This window comes from Adiantum capillus-veneris, chromosome 6 (assembly GCF_014529385.1).
Source record: "Adiantum capillus-veneris isolate H3 chromosome 6, ASM1452938v2, whole genome shotgun sequence".
Lineage (NCBI taxonomy): Eukaryota > Viridiplantae > Streptophyta > Polypodiopsida > Polypodiales > Pteridaceae > Adiantum > Adiantum capillus-veneris.
This window is the reverse complement of record NC_140936.1, coordinates 59,858,824-59,886,187: the sequence shown is the minus strand read 5'-3', so window position 1 is coordinate 59,886,187 and position 27,364 is coordinate 59,858,824. Positions and strand designations below refer to the sequence as shown.

General features: G+C 43.5%; 1 protein-coding gene across 1 annotated transcript; it reads right to left on the bottom strand.

Annotated features, from left to right (window-relative positions):
- Positions 1 to 3,133: 3,133 nt before the first annotated feature.
- LOC147455580 (FAD/NAD(P)-binding oxidoreductase) lies at positions 3,134 to 25,531 on the bottom strand. Its single transcript, XM_086514328.1, has 6 exons — positions 24,898 to 25,531; positions 5,366 to 5,465; positions 5,178 to 5,273; positions 5,014 to 5,094; positions 4,827 to 4,928; positions 3,134 to 3,541 (listed from the first exon to the last, which is right to left on the bottom strand). Exons 1-5 carry the CDS (start codon positions 25,494 to 25,496, stop codon positions 4,866 to 4,868), a joined length of 939 nt encoding a protein of 312 aa, XP_086370454.1. The 5' UTR covers positions 25,497 to 25,531; the 3' UTR covers positions 3,134 to 3,541; positions 4,827 to 4,865.
- Between the last annotated feature and the right edge of the window lie 1,833 nt (positions 25,532 to 27,364).

Here is a 27,364-nt window from a genome sequence, read left to right as displayed (position 1 = left end):
CAAACTCTTACACACTCTTACACATGAAGGTAACACAAAGAAACTCCATTACCCAAGACATAGGTTAGGAGAGGGGAAGGAAAAAATTGAGAGCATATACACAAGAAAGGCCTAAAGATTGCAGCCCCAAACTCCACGGCACCTCTTCTGGAGTTTGGTATTTGATATTTGATAAGTTACGAAATTGGGCACCCTCCTGTTGCATATGGTTAATTGTAATTGAGATAGCTTGCTTAATGGTTAATTATGTGTTGTCTATTTGATTTTACTAATGGTGAGCGCATGATGATTTGTAAATTGGAATTCTGGAAGTTGAGAAGGAGGCGTCGGCAAATAATAATCCTCTCGGTCATTTTATTTTTACGTAGTATTTTAGATCGTTTATTCAATAAGCCAATATGACTGTTTTTTAAGTAGGACAATGAGAACTTATCCTAAGAGGGTCATGCAATAAGCAATGTGTTCCACTCATAAACTAAAGTGGAACTAAGTGTAAAAGAAGGTGACACAGAAAAACTCCATTGTCCAACACATAGATTAAGAGAGGAGAAGGAAAAAATTGAGAGCATCTACACAAGAAAGGCCTAAAGATTGCATCCCCAAACTCCACGACACCTCTTGTGAAATTTGGTATTTGATATTTGATATTATTTGTTGGTGCCAAAAATTGGAAGCTCCTCTTTTACACTTAGTTCCACTTTAGTTATGAGTGGAATACATTACTTATTGCATGACCCTCTTAGGGTGAGTTCTCACTGTCCTACTTACAAAACAGTCATAATGGTTTATTGAATAAAAGATCTAAAATATTTTGCAAGAGCGGATTATTGTTTGCCGGTGCCTCCTTCTCAACTTCCATAATTTCAATCTACAAATCATCATGCACTCACCATTAGTAAAATCAAATAGACAACACATAATTAACTATTAAGCCATCTATCCCAATTGCGGTTAACCACATGCAACAAAAGGGTGCTCAATTTCGTAACATCCCTCCCACCAGGGATAGCAATTGTCCTCAATTGCTCAATAGAGAATCAACTGGACCGCAAGTGATGGAAGTGTCGAAAAGGTCTGGGAAGTTGCGAAAAAAAACTTTTCAGGCATCCATTTGGTATCCTCTCTAGGGTGGTCTTTGAAAGTCAAAAGATAGTGGTTATAAACCATGCCAATGTATGTGGTGGTGGTCACATGATTAACTATTTGTGCAAGGATGAGTTATTCTTCTTGGTCCACAAGTGAAGGTGGATCCTTATAAATGTGATGTGTAGGTAGGGTTCCTCTGAAGGGGTACTAATATACTAATGTGAAATGCATTATGAATGTGCTTGTCTGAAGGAAAATTATACTATTAAAGTGCATTTCAAGGTTAGGCACATTATTTAAATCTGCTAGGGTATTATACCATGACCCAAAACATATTGGCTATGCAAGCATAAGCTGAAGGGAGAGAGAATGAGCAAAATTTTAACAATCCTCCTGCCTAACATATCCTTCATTAAAACATTATACAAACATCTTTGTATCCTTGAATTAAGCTAGCACATAAGTAGTAAATTAATGATGCAATTTTATCACACGTGAAGAACTTAGCATTTGGCTTTTTGAAAAGAGTGTAAAGCATTGTAAATTGGATACTTCTCTAGAATTTGAAGCTTACAATTCGTGAGAGAATTTGTAACAAAGTGTGATGGCCTTGGTGATCGATCAACATTAGAACTAAAAGTGGCCTTTGTGCCTTGATTAATAGCATGAAGATTAAAAAATATATAGTATGTAATTATCAAGGATAAACCACAATTAATAAACTTGAATGCTGTCGCGAATGTAGTCAACAAATTATAGTTGGATGCAATTTGATAGTAGACCCCCATGGAGAGGAAGGTGAATGGATACTAAAGTCGATATGAATTTCTATATGCCTATGTACGCTTGGCATCAAAGTTAGAAACATAATAAGCTTAACAAGTTCAAAGCATGGATAATAGGAGTTAAAGTGATTACCCAAAACTAAATCATAATTGACCGATTGTTTGGTTGATTGAAAATTAGGACTCTTGTTGAAAATTACATTAAATAAACATAGAAGAGAAAAAATATGGACTTCTCATAGCGATAGAAAATACTTATCAATTATATGGTTTTTTTTTTTTGGTTACATGTCATCTATTATATGATTTTCTTATTTATTTATTTTTATTACTTATGTCGTCTCCATACTCCATTAAGATCCCCACCAAAGCATCATGATTCTTAGTTGTATGCATCATTCTCACAGTCGCTAGATCATTGAGGTCTCTTGGAATTACATTAAAACCTCTCTTCTTCTTCTCATCCAAGGATTGGAGCAGGTAGTGACTTTCTTAATATTACATGAGCATTCTAATACCTAAACTTTGGAAACATTTATTAAAAACTCTTATTTCAAACTAGTCGACGAGATATCTTGGAGGGTATTTTACTCCAAGATTGAAGGGATAGCTTTCCCTTTGAAACTGTTCAGCCTTAGTGCACAATGATTAAATTAAGTCAATCTATGACACTCGAAACACAACTCTTCGTATCTCCACATACTGATATTAACTTGGCACCACAAAGTTCATGCTCCAATCAAAGAGGGGAAAGATATATGCTAATAATACCCATTTCATCAAAGCATTGTTGACTAGTGCCAGCTTTTCTTCTCATAAGTTGTGCACTTTCAGATTTCACACAACATATGGCGATTTCTTGGAAGAAAGGTACTAACACAAGCTGAGGGCAGTACATTCTTGGACTAATACACCCAAAAGAGAACCCACACATGCTACATTGTAGCTTTCCTTCATGTATATGGAAACTACTACTTCTCTTTATTTGCCTACCTCCCGTCTTCACTAAGGCTTGTTTGAGAAACCCAAAAAAACAAAAAACAAAAAACAAAAAAAAAAAATATGAGCAAGGAGACATGTAGCCACATATTGTGAACAAATGACAATTTCCTTTTTCGACAATGTCATCCTATGTGTAAAAATACAACAACTAATAGACGCTTGCATGTGGATCTCCCAAAACCTGAAACACAAATGAATTTTATAGTTGACGCAAGACTTGCATGCCATTGCACATTAACACTAAAGCTACTAAGAGTTCGTTACCAATAAAATATCATCTATTTATGTCAAAAGGAATATTTCCAACCTGTTAAAGTGGACAGCAGTGTTCAAGAAATGGTTGGAGAAGGGTTTCTCCAAGATGACACAGAGAAAGGGGGGCGGTAAAGTGAAGTTCGCTGCTCTAAGCGGTGATACCTATGTGACTGTTGCGCTCCTTGCACAGGCTAGTGCCATTAAATAACCCGTCTTCTGACAACGGGAATGAACGGAAAAAAAAAAGGGTTTCCTTCAAAACAATTTTTTCAATGTCTGGGCTGCTGCTTATAATGGCACTCATCCCCAATCTGCATAGCGAGAAGTGTAAGCCACTGGTCCCCATTACTCAAAAATCGCCCAGCAAGAGCTTACCACTAGCTACAACATCAAGCTCTGGGCAGCCTGTTAACCTGCACGACAGGCATTAAATACAGTTAGAAACAAGGGAAATTTACCAAAATACCCCTGAGATTTGTGGAAATTCCCAATATACTCATCCAAATTTCAAACAGTCCCTATATACCCTCATATTTGGCCAAAAAACCCCCAAATGCCCTACAATTTTTCCAAAATGCCCCTCATTAAGCTCACAAGCATATCCAAAGAGATTTTTTTTGCAATTCTTTATGGGAAGACTGGTTCTCCCTCAACAAAAGATGATAGAGCAAGGACTTTAGATGGTATCAGGGGCTCTCACAGTGAAATCGTTCATTGTTTTTAGACACAGATAGCTCTATCTGTGAGCTCATTGGGGTGAATAGTTTTGTCTAAGACAGTTAAAGCTATATCTCTTTTGTCAAAAAGATTACTCTACAAAAATTGGGGTAATCCATCCCAAAATGATACAAGGGTATATTGGGAATTTCTGAAATTTGAGGGGTATTTTAAAAACTTCCACGAATTTTCAGACTAGAAACACATACTGTGTGAGGGTGCAAATATAGTTACACATCAAGTTTCTAAATAAAGGCTCCTTTATTGCTATCGGCAGAAACAAGATCTCCTTTGCAAATGGCCCCATGAACAAAAACGTGATGTATAGTTAAACCCCAGACAACTGAATAAATACATTCAAATATGGTTATACAGGACAAATCCACAGACTATCATGGACTCATTGCTTACATGGTGCTGTAGAAGGAAACATAAAGATTGGAAAACTTGAGCAGCCTCTATCCTGTTTGGCTAGCTTAGCTAACGGCTTGACAGCATCTTTCCTCACCATCAGTAGCCTCTACTTTTTTGGCTAGCTTCGCTCATGAATGACAGCATTCTCTTAAACTTTTCCTGAGGTCTCTTGGGATGTTCTACAGCATTAGAACTTCTCTTCTTCTCACCATCAGTAGCTTGCAGGGCTTTTTACCTTGCGAAGCAGGCTTTGCCTTACAACCCCGGAGGTGAAAGTTAGTATCTTGTTAAAACATTACAATGGCAAAACAAGCCCTAGTGACAAGCTGAGTTGAAACACAAGGTCTTTAATCTTGATCGAACGGAGAGTTGTCCAAAAGCTCAGGCTTAGCAGTAAACAGTACGCATTAATGTCTCTAGATATGAATATAATATGCCATAACACCACAATGACTTGATCATTATTTGTATCAATAGTATATAAAATGATGCTCTCTTAAATTGCCACAACAAACAACAAACATTAAATTTTTTTAAAGAAAGCAATATCACATGAGCTTAAAATACCTGAAACTTGGGTCATAAATTTGGACCACCATATTAGTATTAGAAGTTTTTCAGTATTTTCTCCTGCAGCACTCCCTCTGCGAGTAAATGGGATGTAACATCCTACACAAGCCACACCTTGAATGTTAGTCAAATCCTTTGATTGCAACAAGTCCAAACTTTCAAAGATTAAAAAAGGCTTTCATACCTGCATCATTTCTCTTTGACCTGACAAAATTGCCCCAGTTCGAAGCGGGTCAGCAATTCCTTTCTCTTTTGCAAAAGATGCCTACGCAATCAAAATAATACTGGTTATATATTGCCCGCAAACATCAGCTCCAATTCCTGGAAATGAATACATTTGAGTAAAACCTGAACATAGCCAGCTTCTCCTGTCCAGTCGTCATCAGACTGAGATAGGACACGGATAATCTTTACTCCAGACGATTCCCACTCCTTGAATTTGTGCTATATTTGCATTCATCACCATGGAAATGCGATCAGTATGTTGTTGCAATTAGCAGCTATGTCCACTCATACAAAACATTAGGTTGTATCACCTGATAAGCCATCCACTGTAAGTTTTTAGTGCCATAATACAACCTCACATCCGATCTCTTGAGCGCATCAAACCCGGCTTCTATAAGAGAACGAACAGGACTGTCCTGGGCCAATCATGAGAAATACATCACTGACAAATAAATTAAAATTACTTTAACAGCAACTGATATTTACTGTCCACGGCTTTACCTATCAGCCCTCTCTAGCTTGGAACTGAAATTATAATTTCCTCGGGTAATATCTTTGAATCAGATTAGTTGGTTTAAAGTTCGACTAAACATATTTAATGGGTGTTCACCATTGACAGTCTTCAACAGCAATGAATTGACAACAAAAAGTCAAGTTCTTACCGTCAGTTAAGAGAACCATCACACATTGCAGGAGAAAGTAAGAGACAGCCAAAATACATTGGCGTCACCTAAAACAAGAAATAGGTCAATCCATCCTTCTCAAGTTTAAGATTGCTAGACTAAAGAAACGGGCTGGTGGACGAGAGAGTTGCGAAACATTCCAGCAACTATTATTCAAGATAGGAGGAAACGGTCTTCCACAGCATTGGCAGAATGGTATTGCTTGCTGCCTTATATTGGCGGACCTCTGCAGGCGATGGGAGTACCCATAGAGCTCATCTGCGAGTCATGGCTTTACACAAGACAATCATGGGGCAGGTTTGTACTCCCAAGGGGTTATCTGACCAAACGTGAGGGAACTTGAACTCTATCAAGTAGCAACCACTTGGCTAAGCATGGCTGAACTTTTTATTTATCCACAAGTGAGAGGGGGCCGGGTGCCCGAGTGTGGCAGAGGTCTGCTGATATGGCTGTCAAACCAGTCAAAGTCCAGAATTGGGGGGCTGCAGATCTCAACCGAGATCATAGAAGAAACTGAAATCATGGAGCCAAAGCAGATTTTGCTGCCTCGTTTTCGCATGGCTCAAAGAAACAAGCAAGACAGTACTTTTTGAAGTTCAAGGATCGAGGCACCCACGAGGCAGTGTGGGTCGACGAAGACTTCTTCACAAAAGTAGAGCCATACAAGTAGTGCCGCCATTTCCTCAAGGCATGGACTACAACGTAAATCTCCTTCTCATATGTTGGATAACGCATCTCAGCGTCAGAAAGTTTCTTAGTTTCAAACACAACAGGACGTCCATCCTGATACAACGCCACACCAATCGCATAATCACTAGCATCCATTTCAACTACAAATGGCTTGCTAAGATCCATGATATGCAATATTGGCACAGTAGTCACCAAATGCTTTAGTGTTCGAAAGCTCTTGTTGAGAGCCTCATTCTAGACAACAAGGGGTGAACCTCTACGGTGAGGACCTAAAGGCTTCGGTCCTTTCATCCCTCCTTTTAGAAGTTGCGTAAGCAGAGCAACAACTTTAGAGTAAAATCCTTGATAAACTTGCGAAAGAATCCTGTAAAGCCTAACAAGGACTTGACTTGGCGCACATCCTTCCAAAGGACATTTTTGAAGAGGACAAACCCGAGATCATAGACGAAACTGAAATCATGGAGCCAAAGCAGATTTTGCTGCCTCGTTTTCGCCATGGCTTAAAGAAACAAGCAAGACAATACTTTTTGAAGTTCAAAGATGGAGGCATCCACGAGGCAGTGTGGGTCGACAAAGATTTCTTCACAAATCAACATGAGTTGTTGGTAGACTACAAGGAAGCCATGCAGCTCGATACCAGTACCCCACCTCACATCCAACCCTATGTGCATGTGGACAAGCTATAACTCTTATTTCTAGGGTTTAAATCAGCCTAGGAAGTGTTATGGCACCCTTGTGAGCCTGTACACAGGACGTTCATGTCCAGGCACTTGAGTAGCCGCATACCCTCTAATTTCACATGCGTACAACTAGTGTCTAATAGGTGTAGGCATTGAGGAGTGTTCCCATACAGCACCATTAGTACCAAGCCTAGGTAACACTTACATACGAAGCATCTCTTATTGGTAGGTCCTCAACTTATTGATAAGTGACATTTTAGCATCATATGTTCAAGATCGTCGCAGGTCAAATGATATTGCTTGACCAAGCTTAAAGTTGGTATATAAGTGACCCTAGGGGGGTCACTTCTAAGCAAGTAAGTACCCTCAGCACCGGTAGCACAAGGACCCAGCATTTTCAAACCCAACATCGCCAGCGTTTTCAATCCTAGCAGTGCCAGCAATCACTTCCGCTGCACATAACAGAACCAAAGACATCAAAAGCCACCAGCGATGAAGATGACAATGAGCAGTTGCGAGAGAAGCTCGTTGTCGATGGACAGACACATGCCAACTGATAAAATCTGGCAGCCAAAGGTAATGGAAGAACAGAAGGGAGAGAGCCTTTGAGGACGAAGATAAGGGTGAAGAGGCAGCTGCCATCACCAAGAGACTTCAGTAGGAGAACACCAGGGACAACAAAGCACTATATTGGAGCTAACAAGAAGCTTTCATCTAGAAAATCGAATAGTCCACTTATTGAAGGTGGCTCCTAAAGATCATTGCTGGAGAGAGAGACAATGGAGGAGGCTTTGACATTGAAACCAGGTGAAATCTGCTCAAGAAACTTGGTAGAGAGAGCAGAGATGAGAGCAGTTAGCTCACCCTGAACAAACCCAACGCTAACAAGCAGCAACAAAAACCAAAACCCCAAAAACAAACATCCCAAACCAACCAAAAGAAGGGAAGGGAAAACAAAACAAACAAAACAAGAACAAAGAATGAAACCATTAAGACAGGCTCACACACGCGCACACACACCCGGAAGCAAGCAACACAAATTCACACACACACACACACACACACACACACACACACACACACACACACAAAAGACCCTAAGATTAAGCATCCATGCACACACACCCGTACACACTCAAATTTACACACACCCAGAAGCAAGCCAACAGAGATAAACATTGTCACGTGACACATCCAACCCTATGTGTCTGTGCACAAGCTACAGCATGATCAGGGTTCAATCAGTCCAGTCAATCTAGATTAGAAGTGATCTGGCACTTTTGTGAGTCTATTCGTAGACCGTGCATGCCCAGTCACTTAGCATAGATGCATATCCTGTGGTTGCACACAGCATGATCATCAATATTCCCATCAGAATCCATTAGAATCAGTTAGGGGATTTTTCCAGTGCATTTAGCCTATTTTCCCTATTTTTGACATTTTTCACTTATTAATTTAAGTGATTTTCCAACAAAAGTAGGTAGGGCAATTTTGATAAGTTTGTATATAAGCAAACCCAAGTTAGCACTAAATGGCAGAAGAGGCAGCAGGAGCTCCACCGCTCAACAGGCACCTTCTCAGCAAGAACCATCAAGAGCACCATAGCCTTGGCGTTTTCCATCCCCTATAGCCTAGCGTTTTGGTCATCGCCATCACCTCCCCCAAGTTGGCGTTTTCAGCCTTGCAATCATCGCCAACATTTCCAGATAGCTAGCGTTTTCACTAATGCTACAAGGGCTGCCAGCGTTTTTTATTTTGATTTTCAGCCTTCAGTGAAGCAGCCAATTCAGCCCTAGATACTTGCAGAAGATCATCATTTTCAGCCCCTTAAAACGCAGCCAAACCAGCGTTTTCAGCAGCCCGAATCAGCCCCAGATTTTCAGCCATAGCGTTTTTATGGATAGCAGATAGAAAACCGCAAGTTTCAGCCCTTAAGTCATCGTCACCGGCATAGTCCCAAGTTGCATCAGTTTCCATGCATCATCATTGTACCACCTTTGTGCAATCATAAGTAGACCACTCTCGCCGACGAGAGTGGGGCCTTCGGAGGAGGGTTTGACAACGTCTCTGGTGTCGTATCTCTCTTCTCTCTTTCTCTCAGACTCATACACTTGCACACACAGTGTCCACTCACTTTGTTCGTGATCATAGGACTCTCCATAAAGAACAGAAGGCTCTCCCTTCCATAAGAACTAAAAGGAACCTTGAGCAAATATGGATCACTCATCTTGAGAAAATACAACATTCATTCCGCTGCACCTAACAAACACACACCCACTCAACGCAAAAAGAAAAAACACAACAAGAACCAAAGAAGAAAGATCACACTCGGAACTAGAGAGCACCAACGAACCAACAGGATCAACAAAGGGCAAGTGTCGCACAATCTGCAGCACCGGGTTGGGAGGGTTGGTGTGGGAGCAAGGACATGGAGGAAACCTTCTCCACCTAGAGGCAAGTGTCTTGACAAGCTCTGTGTTGAGGCAGGTAGGGAGATATCTGGAAAATCGGGTAAGAAGACGGAGAATCTCGTGAAGACATTACCGGGAAAATCGATACAAATGCCGGAGGCGACGCAACAATAGATAAGAGGGTAGCATTGTCGGTTGAAGAAGTCACAAGGTGAAACAGGCCTGTATGACGGTAGACTTTAGCTTTCACCCGATCATTACTTTAACTTTACGACACAAAGGAGCTTCACGAATAAACCTGTGACTGGGAATTACACTTCAAACAAACCACGTCTTAGCAACTAAAGCGCTCCCAAATAGACAAGGACACCCTATTAACCCCAAAGACCGATGCCCCTTTCGATATTTCTTTTTTCTTATTACACTTGAGAAAAACTTGTAAACTTCTACAAGTTGTCCCACTTTCATCGGGCTGAAATTCCCTTACTTTAACCAGTTTCGGTAACATAACCACAGTAGAAGTCTCCACGGACAAAATCCCAAGTAAACAATGACTTTACACGCACTTTAGAGAACTTTACAAGACCTAGCAAGAAATTACAGCACGCTGAAATCTTTGTTTTTGGCCTCCAATTTGCACTAAAACACCTATTCAGTGATTCCCTAGCTCCCCAAGAGCTCCTGGGACCTATAGGCATCAAAACTTGCCAAAACCCTAAACCTGCAAAAAATTACAGCATGCTATTATTCTCTGTTTTGCGCTGCGATTCGCGTGTTGATCACTTTTATGGGTAGCCCGCCACACCTGTAGGGTCACTTTCTCTTTGAGTTAGACGAGATTCCTCGCAAGAAATCTCTCTAAATTGTCTTATACAAGCACCCGAGGCTTTCCCGAGGCTCCCCTGGCGTTACCTTGTAGTTTAGGTGCAAAACACTAAACCTGCAGAAAAACACAGCAAGCTGTAATTTTCTGTTTTCACATCATTTTGAGCGGAGCAAACAGTCTAGGCGTGTCTCAAAAGCTCCCGCACGCAATGGGACAGTTCCCTTGTAAATTGGACGAGTTTTCACTCAAGAAAGTGCTCCATTTTCGCATTCCTTCGCGATGGAACTGTGCGTACCTGAAGGGGATTAGCAATTAAATAATCCCTTACTTGTACAGAAGGCTCTTGCCTTGACAAACGTACATAAAACCCCCAAAACTGTACATGGTCATCTAAAAAGCCCAACTACTGGGGCATTACCATATGTGCAGAGGGGAGAGAGAGCTACGCGAGAGCAAATCATCGCGCTGCATGGGACAAGGGAGAACGTAAGCTTTCCATTGTCACCTGCACCCACTACTCACACACACGCTGTGGAGCAATAAGTGAAAATTCAGCCCTCACCCTCAAATTGGGCGCCCCCTCTTGGGATGAGATACTTTGGACCATGTGTTGACCTGTAGGCTGCTCTCCTACTTCCATGTGTCCAGTTTGCTCCTTTTGGTTTAATTCCTAGTACCCACCAACTTATAAAGTCCTGCTATTGGTCGGATTCCAATGCCAATCGGCCCAACCATCTCGTGGCTGCCTGGCCTTGTCTCTTGCAGGTGAAACTCTCGGCCATGCAATGTCCGAGCATTTGTAATTTTAATAAGAGGGTCCCAAAAATTAAATAACAATCAAGGGAAAGAAACTGGCAAATATATATAATGGTTGTCACTCTCGTGACATACCCCCTCTTAAATCGCAAACGTCCTCGATTGCATGCCATATATACATGCTTGTAAGGTGCAGCGGAAGTGAATGTTGAACTTTGCTCAAGATGAGTGCTCCGAACTGTGCTCAAGGTTCCTTTTACTTGCGGAAGGAAGGAGAGCCTTCCTGTAAGGTGCAGCGGAATGAATGTTGTATTTTCTCAAGATTAGTGATCTTTATTGCTCAAGGTTCCTTTTAGTTCTTAGGGAAAGAGAGAGCTTTCCGTCTTGTAGAGTGCTGTGGTCACAAACAAGTGAGTGGATTGTGCATGCAAGTGAATGAGACTGAGAGAAGGAGAGAGAAGAGATACGACACCCGAGAGGTTGTAAAACCCTCCTCCGAAAGCCCCACTCTTGTCGGCGAGAGTGGTCTACTTTGATTGCACAAAGGTGTACAATGCGAATGCAATGGACTGATGCAATGGGACTATGCCGATCACGACGACGGTGATGACGACGACGACTTGATGGCTGAAATCTGGGATCTTTTATCTGCTGATTTTCATGGTCTTCTTGGTGGCTGAAAATGACTGTTTTGGCTGCGTTTTGATGGCTGAAAATGGGGGAGCATCTGCAACCTTCTTGGGCTGATCTGCTACTGTGTCGTAGGGCTAGAAATGTTGTGGATCTGATGCGATAAGGGCTGAAAGTTAAAAACGCTGGCTGGATCTAGTCCTTGCAAAAAACGCCGGCCTGCTGGGAGTAAAAACACTAATGGCTGATGTCAAAAACGCTGATCTGCTGAGGTATGAAGACGTTGGAACTGCTGATGTGCATAGCACTAGGGAATGCTGAAAACGCTAAGGCCTAAAGGTGGTTGGTCGCGGGAAAAACGCCAAGGATGGCCTTGGATGGCGATGGATCTTGATGTTGAGGGGGGTACTGCTGAGAAAATGCCTGTTGAGCGGGAAGCTCCTGCTGCCAAATAGTGCTAGCTCTAGTTTGCTTATATACAAACTTAGCCCTACCTACTTTTGTTGGAAAGTCACTTAAAAATAATAAGTGAAAATCCCAATAAATAGGAAAATAGGCCAAATGCACTGGAAAATTCCCCTAACTGATGCTAAAGGATTCTGATGGGAATTCCGATGATCATGCTGTGTGCAACCGGAAGATATGCATCTATGCTAAGTGACTGGGCATGCACGGTCTACGAATAGACTCACAAAAGTGCCAGATCACTGCTAATCTAGACTTGACTGAACTGACTGAACCCTGTTGTGGTGTAGCTTGTCCACGGACACATAGGGTTGGAATGTGTCACGTGACACTTCCATTCCTTTAGTGAGAGAGTGCAAATGATCACAACAAAGCGGGAAACACTGTGAGTGAAAGTGCTGAGACTGAGAGATAGAGAGAGAAGAATACGACACCAGAATGTTGTCAAACCCTCCTCCGAAGGCCCGACTCTCTATGGCGAGAGCGGTCTACTATTGATTGCACAAATCTCTACAATGCTTTGGACTTGCCGACAATGTCGACGAGGATGAGGACAACGACGAGACGAGCTGAAATCTAAAAACGCTAAGGGCTGATGTAACAGACTTGGACACTCCAAGTCAAGAATCAACCGCGACAGCACCAAATAACCACTTCAAAACAATTCACAGATCACAATAGATTTGCACTGGCCCGGCGGAGTTCCGTGCCTAGAGATATTGGCCCCAAAGACTGGCGCCCCTTTCGGTATTTCTTTTTGTATTAATCAATCATCAAAGTACAAGAGAGCGGTTAGGGTTTCACTCTCAGACTCTGCGTCCAGATGCTCTGAGAAGTGAGGCCCTCACCACTAATTTAAAGGTTACATGGGATGCCCAAAAGCAGAGCCCCAAAAGCTTGAAAGCAAAAGCAGATTCTCTCTCTCTCTCAATGAGAGTCAATAAAAAGCAAGTTCTCTTTTTCTCTTTCTTTCTCCCAAATCAAAGCGAAAAGCTGAGAATTGCGTCGCTCAAAATTTCCCAAAAAAAATAATAATAATAATAATATTCCGTCTCCGCGATTTCCGGAAATTAGGGTTTCTGGCAAAATTATGGTTTGCAGGAATTTTCGGGTTTCTGTTGTCCGCCACGTCATCACTTTGTGACATACCCCCTCTTGAAAGCATTGTAATCGACCGCGATTACGCCTGCAAAACCGACAAAAGCCATAAACCGTCTTAGCAAACACTGACTGTTAGTACCTACGTACTAGGAACACACATCTAGCACATGTACAAAATCGACAGTCACATCACAAGACATCACCAGACATCACAAGACATCACATGACATTCAACATTCATTCGGATCTTAGACCATGATTTATCGGCAATGTAGCTAGCAATCACATCTAGATCCAATCGGGACCTCAACGATGTCCGATTGTCTAACCCCTATTGCAACCATGTCTATTCGAGATCAATCATACCAAAATGCTACAGTCATTTAAGCTATAAGTTCCTGTACTCACAAGAAGTCAAGAACAAATCAGTATCATAATCAGGAATTCCATTTCATAAAGTCATCCAGCAGAATACTGTCAGCTCTCAGTATCCCTGAAGCTCAAAGAGACATCAGTGACTTTAGTATCAAAATCGAGGCATCTGTTGACAAAGGAGCGGAGTAACTCCCCTCTTGTGCATCCCACTCCACCAGATCTTCGGCCAAGATGAGTTTCTGGGTTCCGTTTGGAGTAGACTATGCTAAACCAAAACATCGAGGTAAAGTTTCACAATCCGAGGAGTATCTGCTAGGTCCTCCTCCTCCATCCACTTCGCATCAAATGCAGGAAAGTTCTTGAACTAAACCAAGAACCGCCTTCGGACTTTACCTTCCTTCGTATCGTTATGTGCCAAAATCTGTTCAAGAACAAGGATTTCCTCCTTTTCTTCCACTGCGGGTTGCTCATCAGGCTCCCCATCATCAAGCACATTACCCTTAACAGGTTTCAAGAGACTCACATGCAATGCATTGTGAATCCTCCAAGTATCTGGCAGTTTCAATCGGAAGGAAACATCATTTATCTTTTCAGTGATCTGGAAAGGTCCGTAGTATCACATACTAAGCTTTGGAAAAAGCCTCTCCTTTCCCTTTTTCTTTCGCAGGCGTGCCTTCTCAAAAGTAAGAGCACCCAATCATCCTCCTTCAATTTCAAGTCGCGACGATGGGGATCCGCTGCCTTTTTCTGTCGTTCTTGAGACTCCTGTAAAGTCTCGCGAACCTTGGCAAAAGCCGTATCCAAATCTCGCGAATATTCATCCGCTTCCAATATCTAATCTTTCGTGCTCAGGAAGGATGGAACCTTCGCAGCACTTTCAACAATCTCACATGGCGTCTTCCCCGTCGAAGAGTGTATCGTGTTATTGTAGGCAAATTCCACCAAAGGTAAGTTCTTTTCCCATTGAGTCTTTTGATCCGAGATACAAGACTTCAATAAATCTAAAATCACTGAATTGGCAATCTCAAATTGCTCGTCAGTCTGCAAGTGGAACGATGACGAGAACTGCAACTGCGTGCCAATTGTTCTCCCAAATTGCCTTCCAAAACAAACTCATAAATCTGGGGTCTCTGCCGGAGACAATCATCTTAGACGTGCCATGTATCGGAAAATCATCGTGATCATTCTGTGTTCTCGGGAGATCAAAAATGAAATCCATTGCAATACTTTCCCAGGGGTGGGTGGGTATGGGTAAAGGCTGTAACAATCCCTGTGCCTTATGCCTGTCAAACTTGACCTTCTGGCATACCAAGCAACTGCGCACAAACTCTTCCACATCCTTTTTGAGTTTCGGCCCAAAGAAGTATCTCTCTACCCCTTTCATGGTGGTAGCAATGCCGCGGTGACCCGTAAAAGGTGGACACTGGCATTCAGTCATAACCTTTTCCCTCATCGGTTGTGTGACGCACAACATAGTCTTTTTCATCAAGTAGCCTTCCCGAAGGGAGTATCCCCGCTACTGTCTCCCCATCCCGTATCCTTGTGAAAATATCTGCAAAATCTGTATCTGTGGCATATTGATCGACCATATCCTCGAAGCTCCTATGATGTATCGCGGAAATAGCCAGAACCAACGGTTTCCGAGACAAAGCATCTGCCACCACATTCTTTTGTCCCTGCACATGGACAATCTAGAAGTGGAACTATGACAAGATGTTCGTCCACCGCATCTGCTTTTCCGAAGCTGCTTCTGTGACAAGAAGTAGCACAAACTCTGCTGGTCTGTAAAGACAGTAAAATCCGCTCCGAGTAGGTAAAGCCGCCACTGAGTAAGAGCATGGATAACCGCCAAAAGCTCTTTCTCATAAATCTGTGCTGTCATCTCCGGCCTAGAGAACAAACGGCTCTCGTAAGCTATGACATGGCCTTCTTGCATCAAGACCGCACCCAGACTACGATCACAAGCATCACAATATACTTCAAATGACTTCTGCAAGTCCAGCAAAGTCAAATCTAGTCCTGTAGTCAACTTCTCTTTCAATGTCCGAAAGGCAGTCACCTCTGTGGGTCCCCACGAAAAAGGTACTCATTTCTGTGTCAAGGTATGCAAAGGGGAAGCAACCTCTGCAAACTTTCGTATGAACCGCCTGTAGTACGAACGCAGTCCCAAGAAGCTTCTAACTTCATGGACATTCCTCAAATCGGGCCAATCACGGATAGTCTCTATCTTGGCCGGGTCCATTTGCACTCCTGCTGCTGCTGACACAATGTGTCCCAAAAAGTGTATCTCTGGTAGGACAAATTCACTTTTCTTTGCATTAATCACTAACGTGTGATCTCGTAATGCCTGAAAGACTTGAAGCAGATGATCTCTGTGTTCTGCCTCATTCTTGGAGAAAACAATGATATCGTCAAAGAAAGTGCCAACAAATAGCCTGTACTCTCGAAAAAAAAATCATGTCCATCATCCGGTTAAATGTCGCAGGAGCATTGGTTAAGCCAAAAGGCATTACCAGAAACTCAAATAACCCAAAAGTCGTCTGAAAAGCTGTCTTGTAGACATCTCCTGGCGCTATCCTGATCTGATGATATCTACTCTTCAAGTCAATCCTGCTAAAGCATGAGGATCCCTGTAACTTGTCGAGTATATCATCGATCCTAGGAATTGGAAATCTGTTCTTGATGGTGATTTCGTTGAGGGTGCTATAATCGATGCACATTCTCCAAGATCCGTCTTTCTTCAAAACCAACACTGGAGAGCAATACGGTGAAGTACTATGCTAGACAAGACCCTTTTCCAAGAGGTCTTTCACTGGGTTCATAATCTTTTCATTCTGTACTCGGCTCACATGGTAAGGTGGCCGATTCGGTGGCGTGCTTCCAGATATCAGATCAATGGTATGATCTTCAGGCCCTCTGAAAAGCAATCGGCATGAGTGTGGAGAAAAATCTTGGCGTTCTTTTGATCAGGTCAAAACATATTCAACCTTCATCCATCGTTCAGTTCTCTTCCAAAAGAATGAGTAAGAAACTGAAGTTCATCAAGTACAATCTCTAAGCCCTTCATTTATCAAAATCGCTTTCTCGGTCCGGTAGTCAACCACGGCGTAGTTCTTGTGGTACCAAGGGATCCTGAGTAGAACGTCACTCGCGTGCCCTGAACACCCCTATCATTGCAAACGAAGTTTGCCAATGCTCGGTGTAATGGCAACATCCCATCCGGGTGCCAGTCGAACTACCTCCACCTATGGCGTCAGACTGTTGGGCGTAATTCCAAATCAAGCCGCCAATTCCAAGTGAAAAGAAGTTGGCCTTGGCTCCTTCAAAAGAGCTTCCTGATCCTTCACTTTGCCCCAAAAGCGGCAAAGTTTGTACTTTCATTCATTAGATTCGGTGCAGGTCCCACGCCATGTGGTACCCGTTCTGTTTTTCTATCTGCCTTTTCTGCCACGTTCCTCAGCTGCTCTCGAACTCTCAGGCCTGTCGTCGTCTTTATCATGCTGTTCTTTCTGTGCCTTTTTAGGGCACTTCGCGGAGATATGTCCCTGTTCCCCGCATCCAAAGCACTTCCCCTCTCTGATGAAGCGAGCTCTCCTCAGGAGTAAGCTTGGGTCGTGCATCCTTTTTTCTCTGGGTTGCTCTTTTTCTTTCTACTTTCATTCCCAAAAGTCTGTTCGGCTCGTTGTGTCATGGCCTCATCTGTGGGGTAGGTCAGACTGCCAGAGTGAATGGCAAAGCCCCGCTTCGCATGACTCATCAACTCCTGAATAGAAGCTGACTTCTGTTCCAAGCAGTGATCTCGGATCTCTGTAGGTAGACCCAAGGTAAACCGCTCAATCTATTGTCTGAACGAGATCTTCTTGAATGAAGAGACGGGTAGAAAAGAGCTCCAGAATCTTTCACAATAAGCATTGATTGTATCTTTCTTGGTCATCCGAAGATGGTTCCAAGCAGCTCGTATATCTCACTCAAACTCTTGAGTCAACCAAGAAGAAATAAAAAGCCTCTTAAATTTCAGCCATTTAACTAGCACAGTCTTGTTTAAAAGAAGCATGGACCACCAAGTACGAGCATTCCCCTTAAAGTAAGAGGTAGCTCTCCGAATCTTGGAGTGCTCTGAATAGCGTCCTCCCGCGAAAGCGATGTCAAACTGCTGTATAAAAGACAAAGCCTTCGAAGCATCTGAGTATCCTGAAAAAGTATCAAACTTGCTCGAGTGGCCACCTTCCTTAAACTCTCGGACTTTCTTGCTTTCATCTTCGAGAAAGTCATATTGGTTGGCTTTGTAAAAATTCTTCTTGTTCGCATAAAACTTTCCGTCATCGGAATCTGAGCTGTCTGTAGACGAGTCCTCAGTAGAACTGTCAGTCTCTGGGCGAGATGTAGCCTTCTTTGCCATTTTCTTTGCCCTTTCCGAAGCTTTGTTTCTTGCTTCGCTTTTTGCTTTTCCTGTCTTCTTCGCTCGAGTCTGAAGAGCTAGAAGAACTGTCAGAAGAAGAAGAAGAAGAAGAAGAAGAACTGGGTAGGCCTTCAAACTTGACGCGCTTCTTCAGTTTCTTTGCCTTGTCGAATGTCGACCGACGACCCAAATATCCCGGGAAGTCAATGCCTTTCTTCTGCTTTTTGCTGTGCTTTTTGTCCTTCTTTTGCACGTTGAAAAGTTGAGCAATCCGTGCATCAACCACGTTCTCCAGTTCCTTCTCCGTATATTTCTTGGAGGCAGAAGGTTTCTTGAGAGCGGGTTTCGGGAGTGGTGTTGTGGTTCTCTGCCACTCCATCTGTACCTCTTCCAAAGAGGTCTGGTTCATATATTTTGCCATCTTCGGATCCTTGGCAAAATTGAGCATCATCTTTGTTGCATCGCCAATCAATTGACGACGCTCCATCTCTCTTTGCTCCGCTTGAGTAGGCCGAGGCGGGCCATACTCTCTATCTGAATCTTCGTTGTGATCCCAGCCCGCATCTCCAGATGCAGAGGGAGTCGATTGATCATTGCCTGAAGCCATAGGTGCCGCGGAAAAAAAATTCGGGGATCGGATTTCCCGTAGAAGAGAAATCGGTTGTGCTCTGATACCACTGTAACAAACTTGGACACTCCAAGTCAAGAATCAACCGCGACAGCACCAAATAACCACTTCAAAACAATTCACAGATCACAATAGATTTGCACTGGCCCGGCGGAGTTCCGTGCCTAGAGATATTGGCCCCAAAGACTGGCGCCCCTTCCGGTATTTCTTTTTGTATTAATCAATCATCAAAGTACAAGAGAGCGGTTAGGGTTTCACTCTCAGACTCTGCGTCCAGATGCTCTGAGAAGTGAGGCCCTCACCACTAATTTAAAGGTTACATGGGATGCCCAAAAGCAGAGCCCCAAAAGCTTGAAAGCAAAAGCAGATTCTCTCTCTCTCTCAATGAGAGTCAATAAAAAGCAAGTTCTCTTTTTCTCTTTCTTTCTCCCAAATCAAAGCGAAAAGCTGAGATTTGCGTCACTCAAAATTTCCCAAAAAATAATAATAATAATAATATTCCGTCTCCGCGATTTCCGGAAATTAGGGTTTCTGGCAAAATTATGGTTTGCAGGAATTTTCGGGTTTCTGTTGTCCGCCACGTCATCACTTTGTGACAGCTGACATCTGCAAATCTTTATCTGCTGAATTCTGACTCTATGTCGATGACGACGGCGATGACGACATTGCGACGACGACGCGCTGAAAACGCAGATGCTGAAATCTGTGTTTTCCGGGCTGAATCTGCAAATGCTGGCTGATCTGACCATGCGGTGAGGATCTGCTGCAAGAAGGTGAGATCTGCGAGGTTCGGGACTTCTACTGCGGTGTTTATGCTGAAAACTGAAAATGCTGATGCTTCTAATGATCTTGTCGCGATGAATCTGCAAAACGCTAGGGGCTGATCTGCAAATCAAAAACGCTAGGGCTGAATTGGGGTCTGCTGCAAAAACGCTAGGCTTCTGCTGGTCTTGCTGTTGCCAGGTTGATCTGCAATGCAAAAACGCCAGGGCTTGGTGATGGCTGAAAACGTTGGGCTTTTCTGATGAAAAACGCCAGGCTTGCTGTCGGGAAGGTCTTCTGAGAAGGTGCCTATTGAACAAGGTGTTCCTACTGCCTCTTCTGCCAGAAAGTGCTAGTGCTAGGTTTCTTATGTACTTGCATGGCTAAATTGCCCTACCCAGTTCGCAACAAAAGTCACTTAAAAATAATAAGTGAAAAATGGCTAAAATAGGGAAAATAGGTCTATGCACTGTAAAAATGCTCCTGATGGTATCTGACTGAAATCTGATGGTCATGCTGTGTGCAACCAGAGGATATGCATCTACTCATAAGTGCCTGGACATGCACGGTCTGCGAATAGACTCACAAAAGTATCAAAACACTTCCTAATCTAAGCTGACTGAACTGAACTGAACCCATGTCATGAAGTAGCTTGTCCACGTACACATAGGGTTAGATGTGCACGTGACAATGCCATAGGTGGTAAGCACTCTTTTATCATCGCATGTATCCACAAGAAAGACTGCCAATCATTTGTACAAATGACTTTATAAGACCTTCATACTTCTATCAAACAATGTACACTTCTATTGCAGTGAATCCTTATGTACATATGAAGTGCTAGCTTTTTCATCACCCCTCTTTTGAGCACGTGTCAAGCCCTTTGACCTTTGCTCTATTGAAGTAATCTGAGTTGGAGAATGCATGGGTTGTAAACCAAAAGCTTCAAGGTAAGGCTGCAATACATATACCTAGATGAATCAAGGATAAGCCCAGATTCGCCCTTAAAAGGAAAGTGCAAGCTATAGACCCATGGTAGTCACCCACAAGACAATATAACCATCAGCTTCATCATGCATAGTACTGACTAAATACCACGGCATCCCCACTAACGTCGTCAGTGCCCAATAGTGGGTATAGAACTAGGTACTAACATATGCTCCCAAACATAATACACACCACACGCACGCACGCACACGAGCATACATCAACACAAAGTTCAACGTACAAGGTTTATGTCATGACTCCGGAGATCAAGGGCAGACTCAGCCTTACTGAAGCCTAGCACTAAAAGAAGAATTAACTCGGAAAAATTAGCACAAAAATTAGCTTCGGTAAGGTTGCAATACATTTGATGACTCTTAACAATTCACTTTCTTCCATCCACTTTGCATCCACAGGTGCATAGGTTTTGAACTTCACCAAATAACTGTCTTGCAGCTTGTCCCTAAATTTTCTTTCTTTTGGCTTGTCCTCCAGAAGACTCAGCTAAGTCTTTAGCCTTCTCTGCATTTCCTAACCCCTGGGAAGCTTCACGAGTCGTTTTTGCAAAGGACCTCTTTGCTGAATTTTTCTTTGACCAACCCCCCCTTTCACATTGCCCTGGAATCCACTGTCTTCTCCCTTCAACAAGGCATGACCAGTGTTGGCAACGTTCATAAGAGTGGTTATTGTGAGAGTGCACGTATGCGGAAGCCTGAGAGAGAGAGAGAGAGAGAGAGTAGACCACAAACGCTGATATGGTGAAGAGGGGGCGATCAGTCCCCCCATGACTACCAGAGCAAAAGACCCTGTATATACCATAGTTATAGGGGACGGAGGGGACGGACCCTAGGGACGGGGGACGCCCATTTCCGGGACGGGGACGGACGAAAAAATGGCTGCCAAGTGGGAACGCAGGCAAAACGTCCCAGGGACGGCAGGGGACGGGAGGAGACAGCAAGGGATGGGAGGGGACTTTTTTTAAAATTTGAAAACCTGATCATTTCTAGAGGCTAGTTTCTCTCTAATAGACATATGTTTGAACTTTGAAGCACCCCAATGGCTATAAAAGCCACCCTTTGGGTCCTCATTTCTCGATGTTTTATTAGCACATTTGCGTCTATATGACTCATGTTCTTTGGTATATTTAGTGTAAATTTGTGGTCAAAGTGATGCTCTATGTGGGTGGCATGTGTATAGGTCAAAAAATGCCAAAAAAACTCTAAATTTTTTTTTGCCGTCCCGACCCCCGTCCCCGTTTCTTGACTTTTGCTGTCCCGTCCCCGTCCCCGTCCCCGTTCTCGACCCCGACCCCGACCCCGACCCCGACCCGCCGTCCCATGTAACTATGGTATATACAATCAAATGTGGTAAGTGGATACCCCCCTGTCCCCATAAATAGGTGCCCAAGGGGAGGTAGGGCAAAGCCTGGAAAAATCCCCCAAAACCCAATAAAAAAATGATATATGGAAATATATGAGGACGCTCGGACAAAGTGGGCGGTCGGTCCCAAACTCGAGCGGCCGGACCAAGTACAACCTAGACTATGGGAGGCCAGCCCGGAGACATATTAGCCGTACATGTATGCCCTAGACCTGTGTGAGAAGTAGCAGAGTGGTGTAAGTCTAACACTCCCTCTCAGCACCTGATGCTGAACGAACCGCATGAAGCCGAAGATGTGAGGCAAAAAATGAAGATGTCTATTGCGATGTCTGCAACAGTCTGGGGTGTCCCAACCTTCGAGAAATCTACATGGTAAAGTGCCGTCACGAGAAGTGTAGCAAACTGTTGTACTCCACTAATGCAGTGTGAAGGTACTGCGTGAAGGTCCCAAACTGAGTGTGAAAACAACTCCTTGTCGTTGGTGCCTCGCACAATTTCATTAACTACAAGCTGGTGAAACAGGCCAATTTGTGCCAAACCCCTAGTTCCCATCGCTACAAGGTAGCCATGATGTTGAGGTGTGGGATACACAAGTAAAGGGTGTACAGCTGGAGATTCAAGGATATCATACCTCCTAGGATTTTCAAGTCACGAATAAGGATCGAACAGATGTGGTACTAAGTCGGGAGTGGTTATATGGATTAGAGTTCCGCATAAACCTTTTTTTATGTTACTTTTATTCTCTTACCTAAATTACTCTTGAAAAGCCATAAATAAAAAGAAACTAAGTATTGGAATTATCTTTGGAGCAAACCTTGTTTTTCTAAGAGTGACATTGTAATATTTCGATATTCGTTTTGTATTGTTGTAGAGAGAGAGAGAGAGGATCCATGCGAGAGACATGGGAGTGCTGGAGTTCCACTTCCAGAGAGCACTGGCCCCAAAACCGTGGTCCCTTTCGGTATTTTCTTTGTATTGTTGTGTATATATATATATATATATATATATATATATATATATATATATATATATATATAATATATATATACACACATACATACATACATACATATATATATATATATATATATATATATATATATATATATATATATATATATATATAGAGAGAGAGAGAGAGAGAGAGAGAGAGAGATTTTCTACGCTCTCTTGAGAGAGAGAAGATCCATGCAAAAAACATGGAGTGGCGGAGTTCCACTCCAAGAGAGCATCGGCCCCAAAACCGTGGCCCCTTAAGGTATTTGTTTCGTATTGCTGTAGGGACTGTGCTCTGCTTCTACTGAATGTGAAATGCCAGAGAGAGAGCCCTAGGTACATACTTGAAGGCCCCTGGCCTCAAAAGCAATGCACTTGAAAAGCTACACAATTCAAAAGCTCTCTATGTAGCAGGGCTACAGTGTCATAGGCATTGGACAAGCAGGTGCTCAAAGCCTCAATGTATTACGAGACACAAGGCCGCTTTCACTGTTCATTCAAAGAGGGATTCAATCCTCTTACTAGAGTGACGGACTACATTGTATCAGAGGTGTCTTGTGCTTTTCCTACTCATGATACACAAACATAAAGAATTACTTCGGAGTTCAGCCCCAATTAGAGTATCCGAAAGAGACGGGTGGCAGGTCATTCATTTCTTTAGAGGGGATCATTCTCTGCAAACCCAGTGGAGTCTCCAACCCACACAGATAGATCTACACAGATTAGCAGATCCAAACGACCACAACTCCGAGGTAGATCACATCGACGTGACATGTTTCATCGTCAAATCCTGGCCATCATTTAGAGGCATAGTGCGGCTCCTAGTAGGTTCTTCACAGAGGAGGAGATTGAGGCCATGCGGCATAGGCCTATGAGAGACTTCATGTAATGTCCTTGTTGTGTTGGTTGTTTGGTATTTTGTTTAGTCTTTTTTATGCCGGGATATGGATCATACTCACTATGGTGCACCGACGAGGACACCCTCAAAGACGCAAACGCCAAACTCAATGCCATTCTTCAACCTGTCAAACATGAAGCCCGAAACAGTCTCCTGGATCAACGACACACATAGACACATGCCACCCGAGCACTATATCCTCACTTTCAAGGATAAAGAAGAGCGGATGAACCTATCATGCCAATCTCACCAAGTCACCTCTCAAGGGAGCAAAGCTTTGGATAGCCAAGAAACAGACCACGACTCAACTCAAGATTAAAGCAAGTGAGCTCAAGAAGATACACAAAGCTCGTAAACAAGGGGAATGGGCAATAAAGCGAGGTGGAAAAGCCATCATCCAAAAGTTTTAAACTCCCAATCCGGCTCTCCTCCCCCCCCACCAAAACCGCCTAAACCCCTTTAGGTTTTTCTCATCCCTTTGACCTCCCGATGGACCCTCAGCCTTAATTGACATGTATCTACCGCCTTCAATTTAAAGAAGCCATTGTTTTTGGTCCCATGGGTCATATGAGACCTTAGTGACCCATAATCCTCTCTCTCTCTCTCTCTCTCTCTCTCTCTCTCTCTCTCTCTCTCTCTCTCTCTCTCTAACCCCTCCCCCGGTCACAATTGCATTTTCAACCATATGCAATTGCATTTCAAATCATTCATCCTCTCCCCGTTTTGAATTTTTTCGGCCCAAAATGCAGCAGTCAATCATTAGCTTCCACATCAAATAATCATCACACATACCGCAGTTTGTCAAAGCAGGCGCTACATTTAAGCAAGCGTACACTTCCGTCACCCACCTCCCTTTCCTCTCACCCTGCTTTAGCATCACCACTCAACACATTGGAATGCCATGGTTGCGAGGTTCAATAGACCCAGCCACAAGTTACGGTGCTCTTTTGTATGTTCAGGTGTTGCAGCATGCATTGGGATAGGACTGAGCAATGTTGATGCTAGCACGGTAGAATTCTGTGCATTTCCTTTTTTGTAAGAACTGAGGGGTTCATGGTGTAATTTGCCCGTGCTTTTAAACCTGATGCCAATGAGTACTCCAGCCAGGCAATTGTGCTATAGTTAGCTTAACCAGCATCTACATTGCTATTTTATGGCAAAGTAGGTAATATTCAGTACCTGATGCCAGTCCCTGTCGCAAAGAGTAGCACAGTAGGAAAGTCTTCAGCTGGGTAGAGATTCTCGATGGCAAACCCATTTCCAGCAGCAGGGCTAACTTCAACCTTGTCTCCTTTGTTGAGGTCACATAAGAAGCCGGCAGTCTGGCCCTTTACATTCTTGATGAGAAACTCGAGCGATCCGGAGGCTGCAGTACTTGGGGGGGATGCAATCGACATGTACGCAGGTTTGCTACCACTGCCAGCAACTCGAAGCTGCACATACTGGCCGGGCCGAGTGTGGCCTTTCATGAGAGCAGGGCTAGCGCTGATGTCGAGCACAAGAGAGTAGATTTGTTCAGCTGCTAGTTCGATGCTAGTGAGAGGAGCCTCGACGAAGGATATGTCAAGGGCGAATGCGACACCAACATGTGTCCTTTTGGGAGGGTAGCAGCGGTGACGGACTTGAAAGCTCTGCTGCAAAGAATGCCGATGCCGAGGAAGAGAAGAATTAGGGTTTATGAAGCGAGCCACGCGGGTGGCTACGCAAGCCATGGGTTGAAAACCCGCATGAAGCTTGTGAGTCGTAGTATGGAGGGGAGTGCTAGATGAGAGCGCCATGTTATCTGCCGACCCTTGCGTTCATTTTCGTCCTCGAACTCTTTATAACTAGCCCGGCCGTCACACGCCCAATGGCAAGCAACGCACTATCCAATCTTCCTACACCTATATCACAGTGTGACGTGGCATGGCAGCGAACTGCCCTTCAATGGCATGCAGGGTCGTAGTATGGAGAGGTGTACTTAAAGCTCTCAATATGTAGCTTTTGACCTCGTCCATTTTTTCTCTCGAATTCTGTACAGCAGGCACATACTTCGCACACCTTACCGCAAGTGGTACAATATCCACTCTTCCTTAAGCACCGAAAAGTGTGGCAAGGCATTGAGAAATTGTGTGTCTACTAGGTGCAAGGCTTTACAACACTATCTATATGTTCTCTCTCTCTTATGTAAAGTGTGAGCTTTGTCCTAAGGAGTGAATCAAGGAGAGGAGAGTGGATTTATCCCACATACTGTGGAGCAAGGCTGTAGAGCTACTTAAAGCTCATTTCTTGAATGAATAAACAACAACTTCATTTTGCACTGCATGCTTGTCTATGGTGAGCTTGTGCTAAGCTAAGTCAATACTCAAGATTGTGTTTATGAGTCCAAGCTAATTCTATCTTGGAACCTAATTCACTTGAGTAATAACCTTGCTTACACACACTCACACACTTGCACCATGTTTCTCTTTCATCCACCATAGCTAGCACGATCCAATTCCTAACATTTGGTATCAGAGCCATGGTGTGCTAGCTAGGATTGTTGTTATGCATTTGTGTGTTAGTACAATTAGCACTACTCTATCATCATTAGATAAATCCATTTGATTTGCTCTTCTATTGCATATCGCATGCCTAATTAGTATTCCATTGGCTAGCATGAGCATGTTCTTGAGCTAAAGACTCTTGAGCCACTACTCACTGGCTTATTGGAAGATTAATTAGCATAAGATTTCATTAATTTTTCATTAGAAACTTGCATTTTGCATTCAAAATCTGCTCCTCATTTTAGCAAAATTGGCATTCACCATTGGTGTGTGTGCATAGCCTGTCTCAAGAGCTCTCTACCGACTATTTCCATGCTCAAATCGCACTTCATATGCACATTCTAGAGCTTGATTAATTTCCTCTTGAACACCCTCTGGATTTTCTGCATAAAAACTCTCATCAGCTTTGTTTAGTGTGTGTGTGTGTATGTGTGTGTGGTGCATTTAATGCCAAAGAGGAGTTTCCCTTTTCCTCTTTTGTCTTGAGGAAACAAACCTGCCAAAAGGTCGTGGGAACCTCCTATTTTTAGGAGGATTGACTTTTTCTTTAAAGGCAAAGGGCCCATCCCCACTGCCCGGCCGCCCACTGGCGCATGTGAGCTACTGCGGTAAGCGCTATTGAAGTCCGCTGTCGGGTCCAGACGAACTGACGCGCCGAATGCTCCGCCCGGCGGCCCTTGACCCGCTGGTGACTGCCCAACTGCTCGAAGCCTGTCCGTCTGTCCGGTGTGCCCATTCACCACGCGCGCTCAAGCCGTTTCTAAAAAGATTTCAGGTCCGCCCCTACGGGGGCCCCCTTCCCGCGACTGCTTGGTGTGTTGTCGCCTTATGCCAAGCCCTGCAAAGCCCCATAATCTCTAAGCGGGCAGTCCTGCCTCACTGCATCCGAGCCTACAAAGGAACCCATTTCAGCCCCCTTTCCCACAAGGACTTCAAAGGCCACTAGCTTTTTAAACCTTTTCTCCCACGGGCTCACTACTAGCAGCATCGGGGCTACCAAAAGGGCAATTCTCACAGACCGCGGCACTACAAAAGAAATTCAAAGAAGATTATTACCAAGCTTTACACTCTAAAGCAACCAAAGGTCTCAAGAGTTGAGCATCTCCACCAGCTTTGACAAT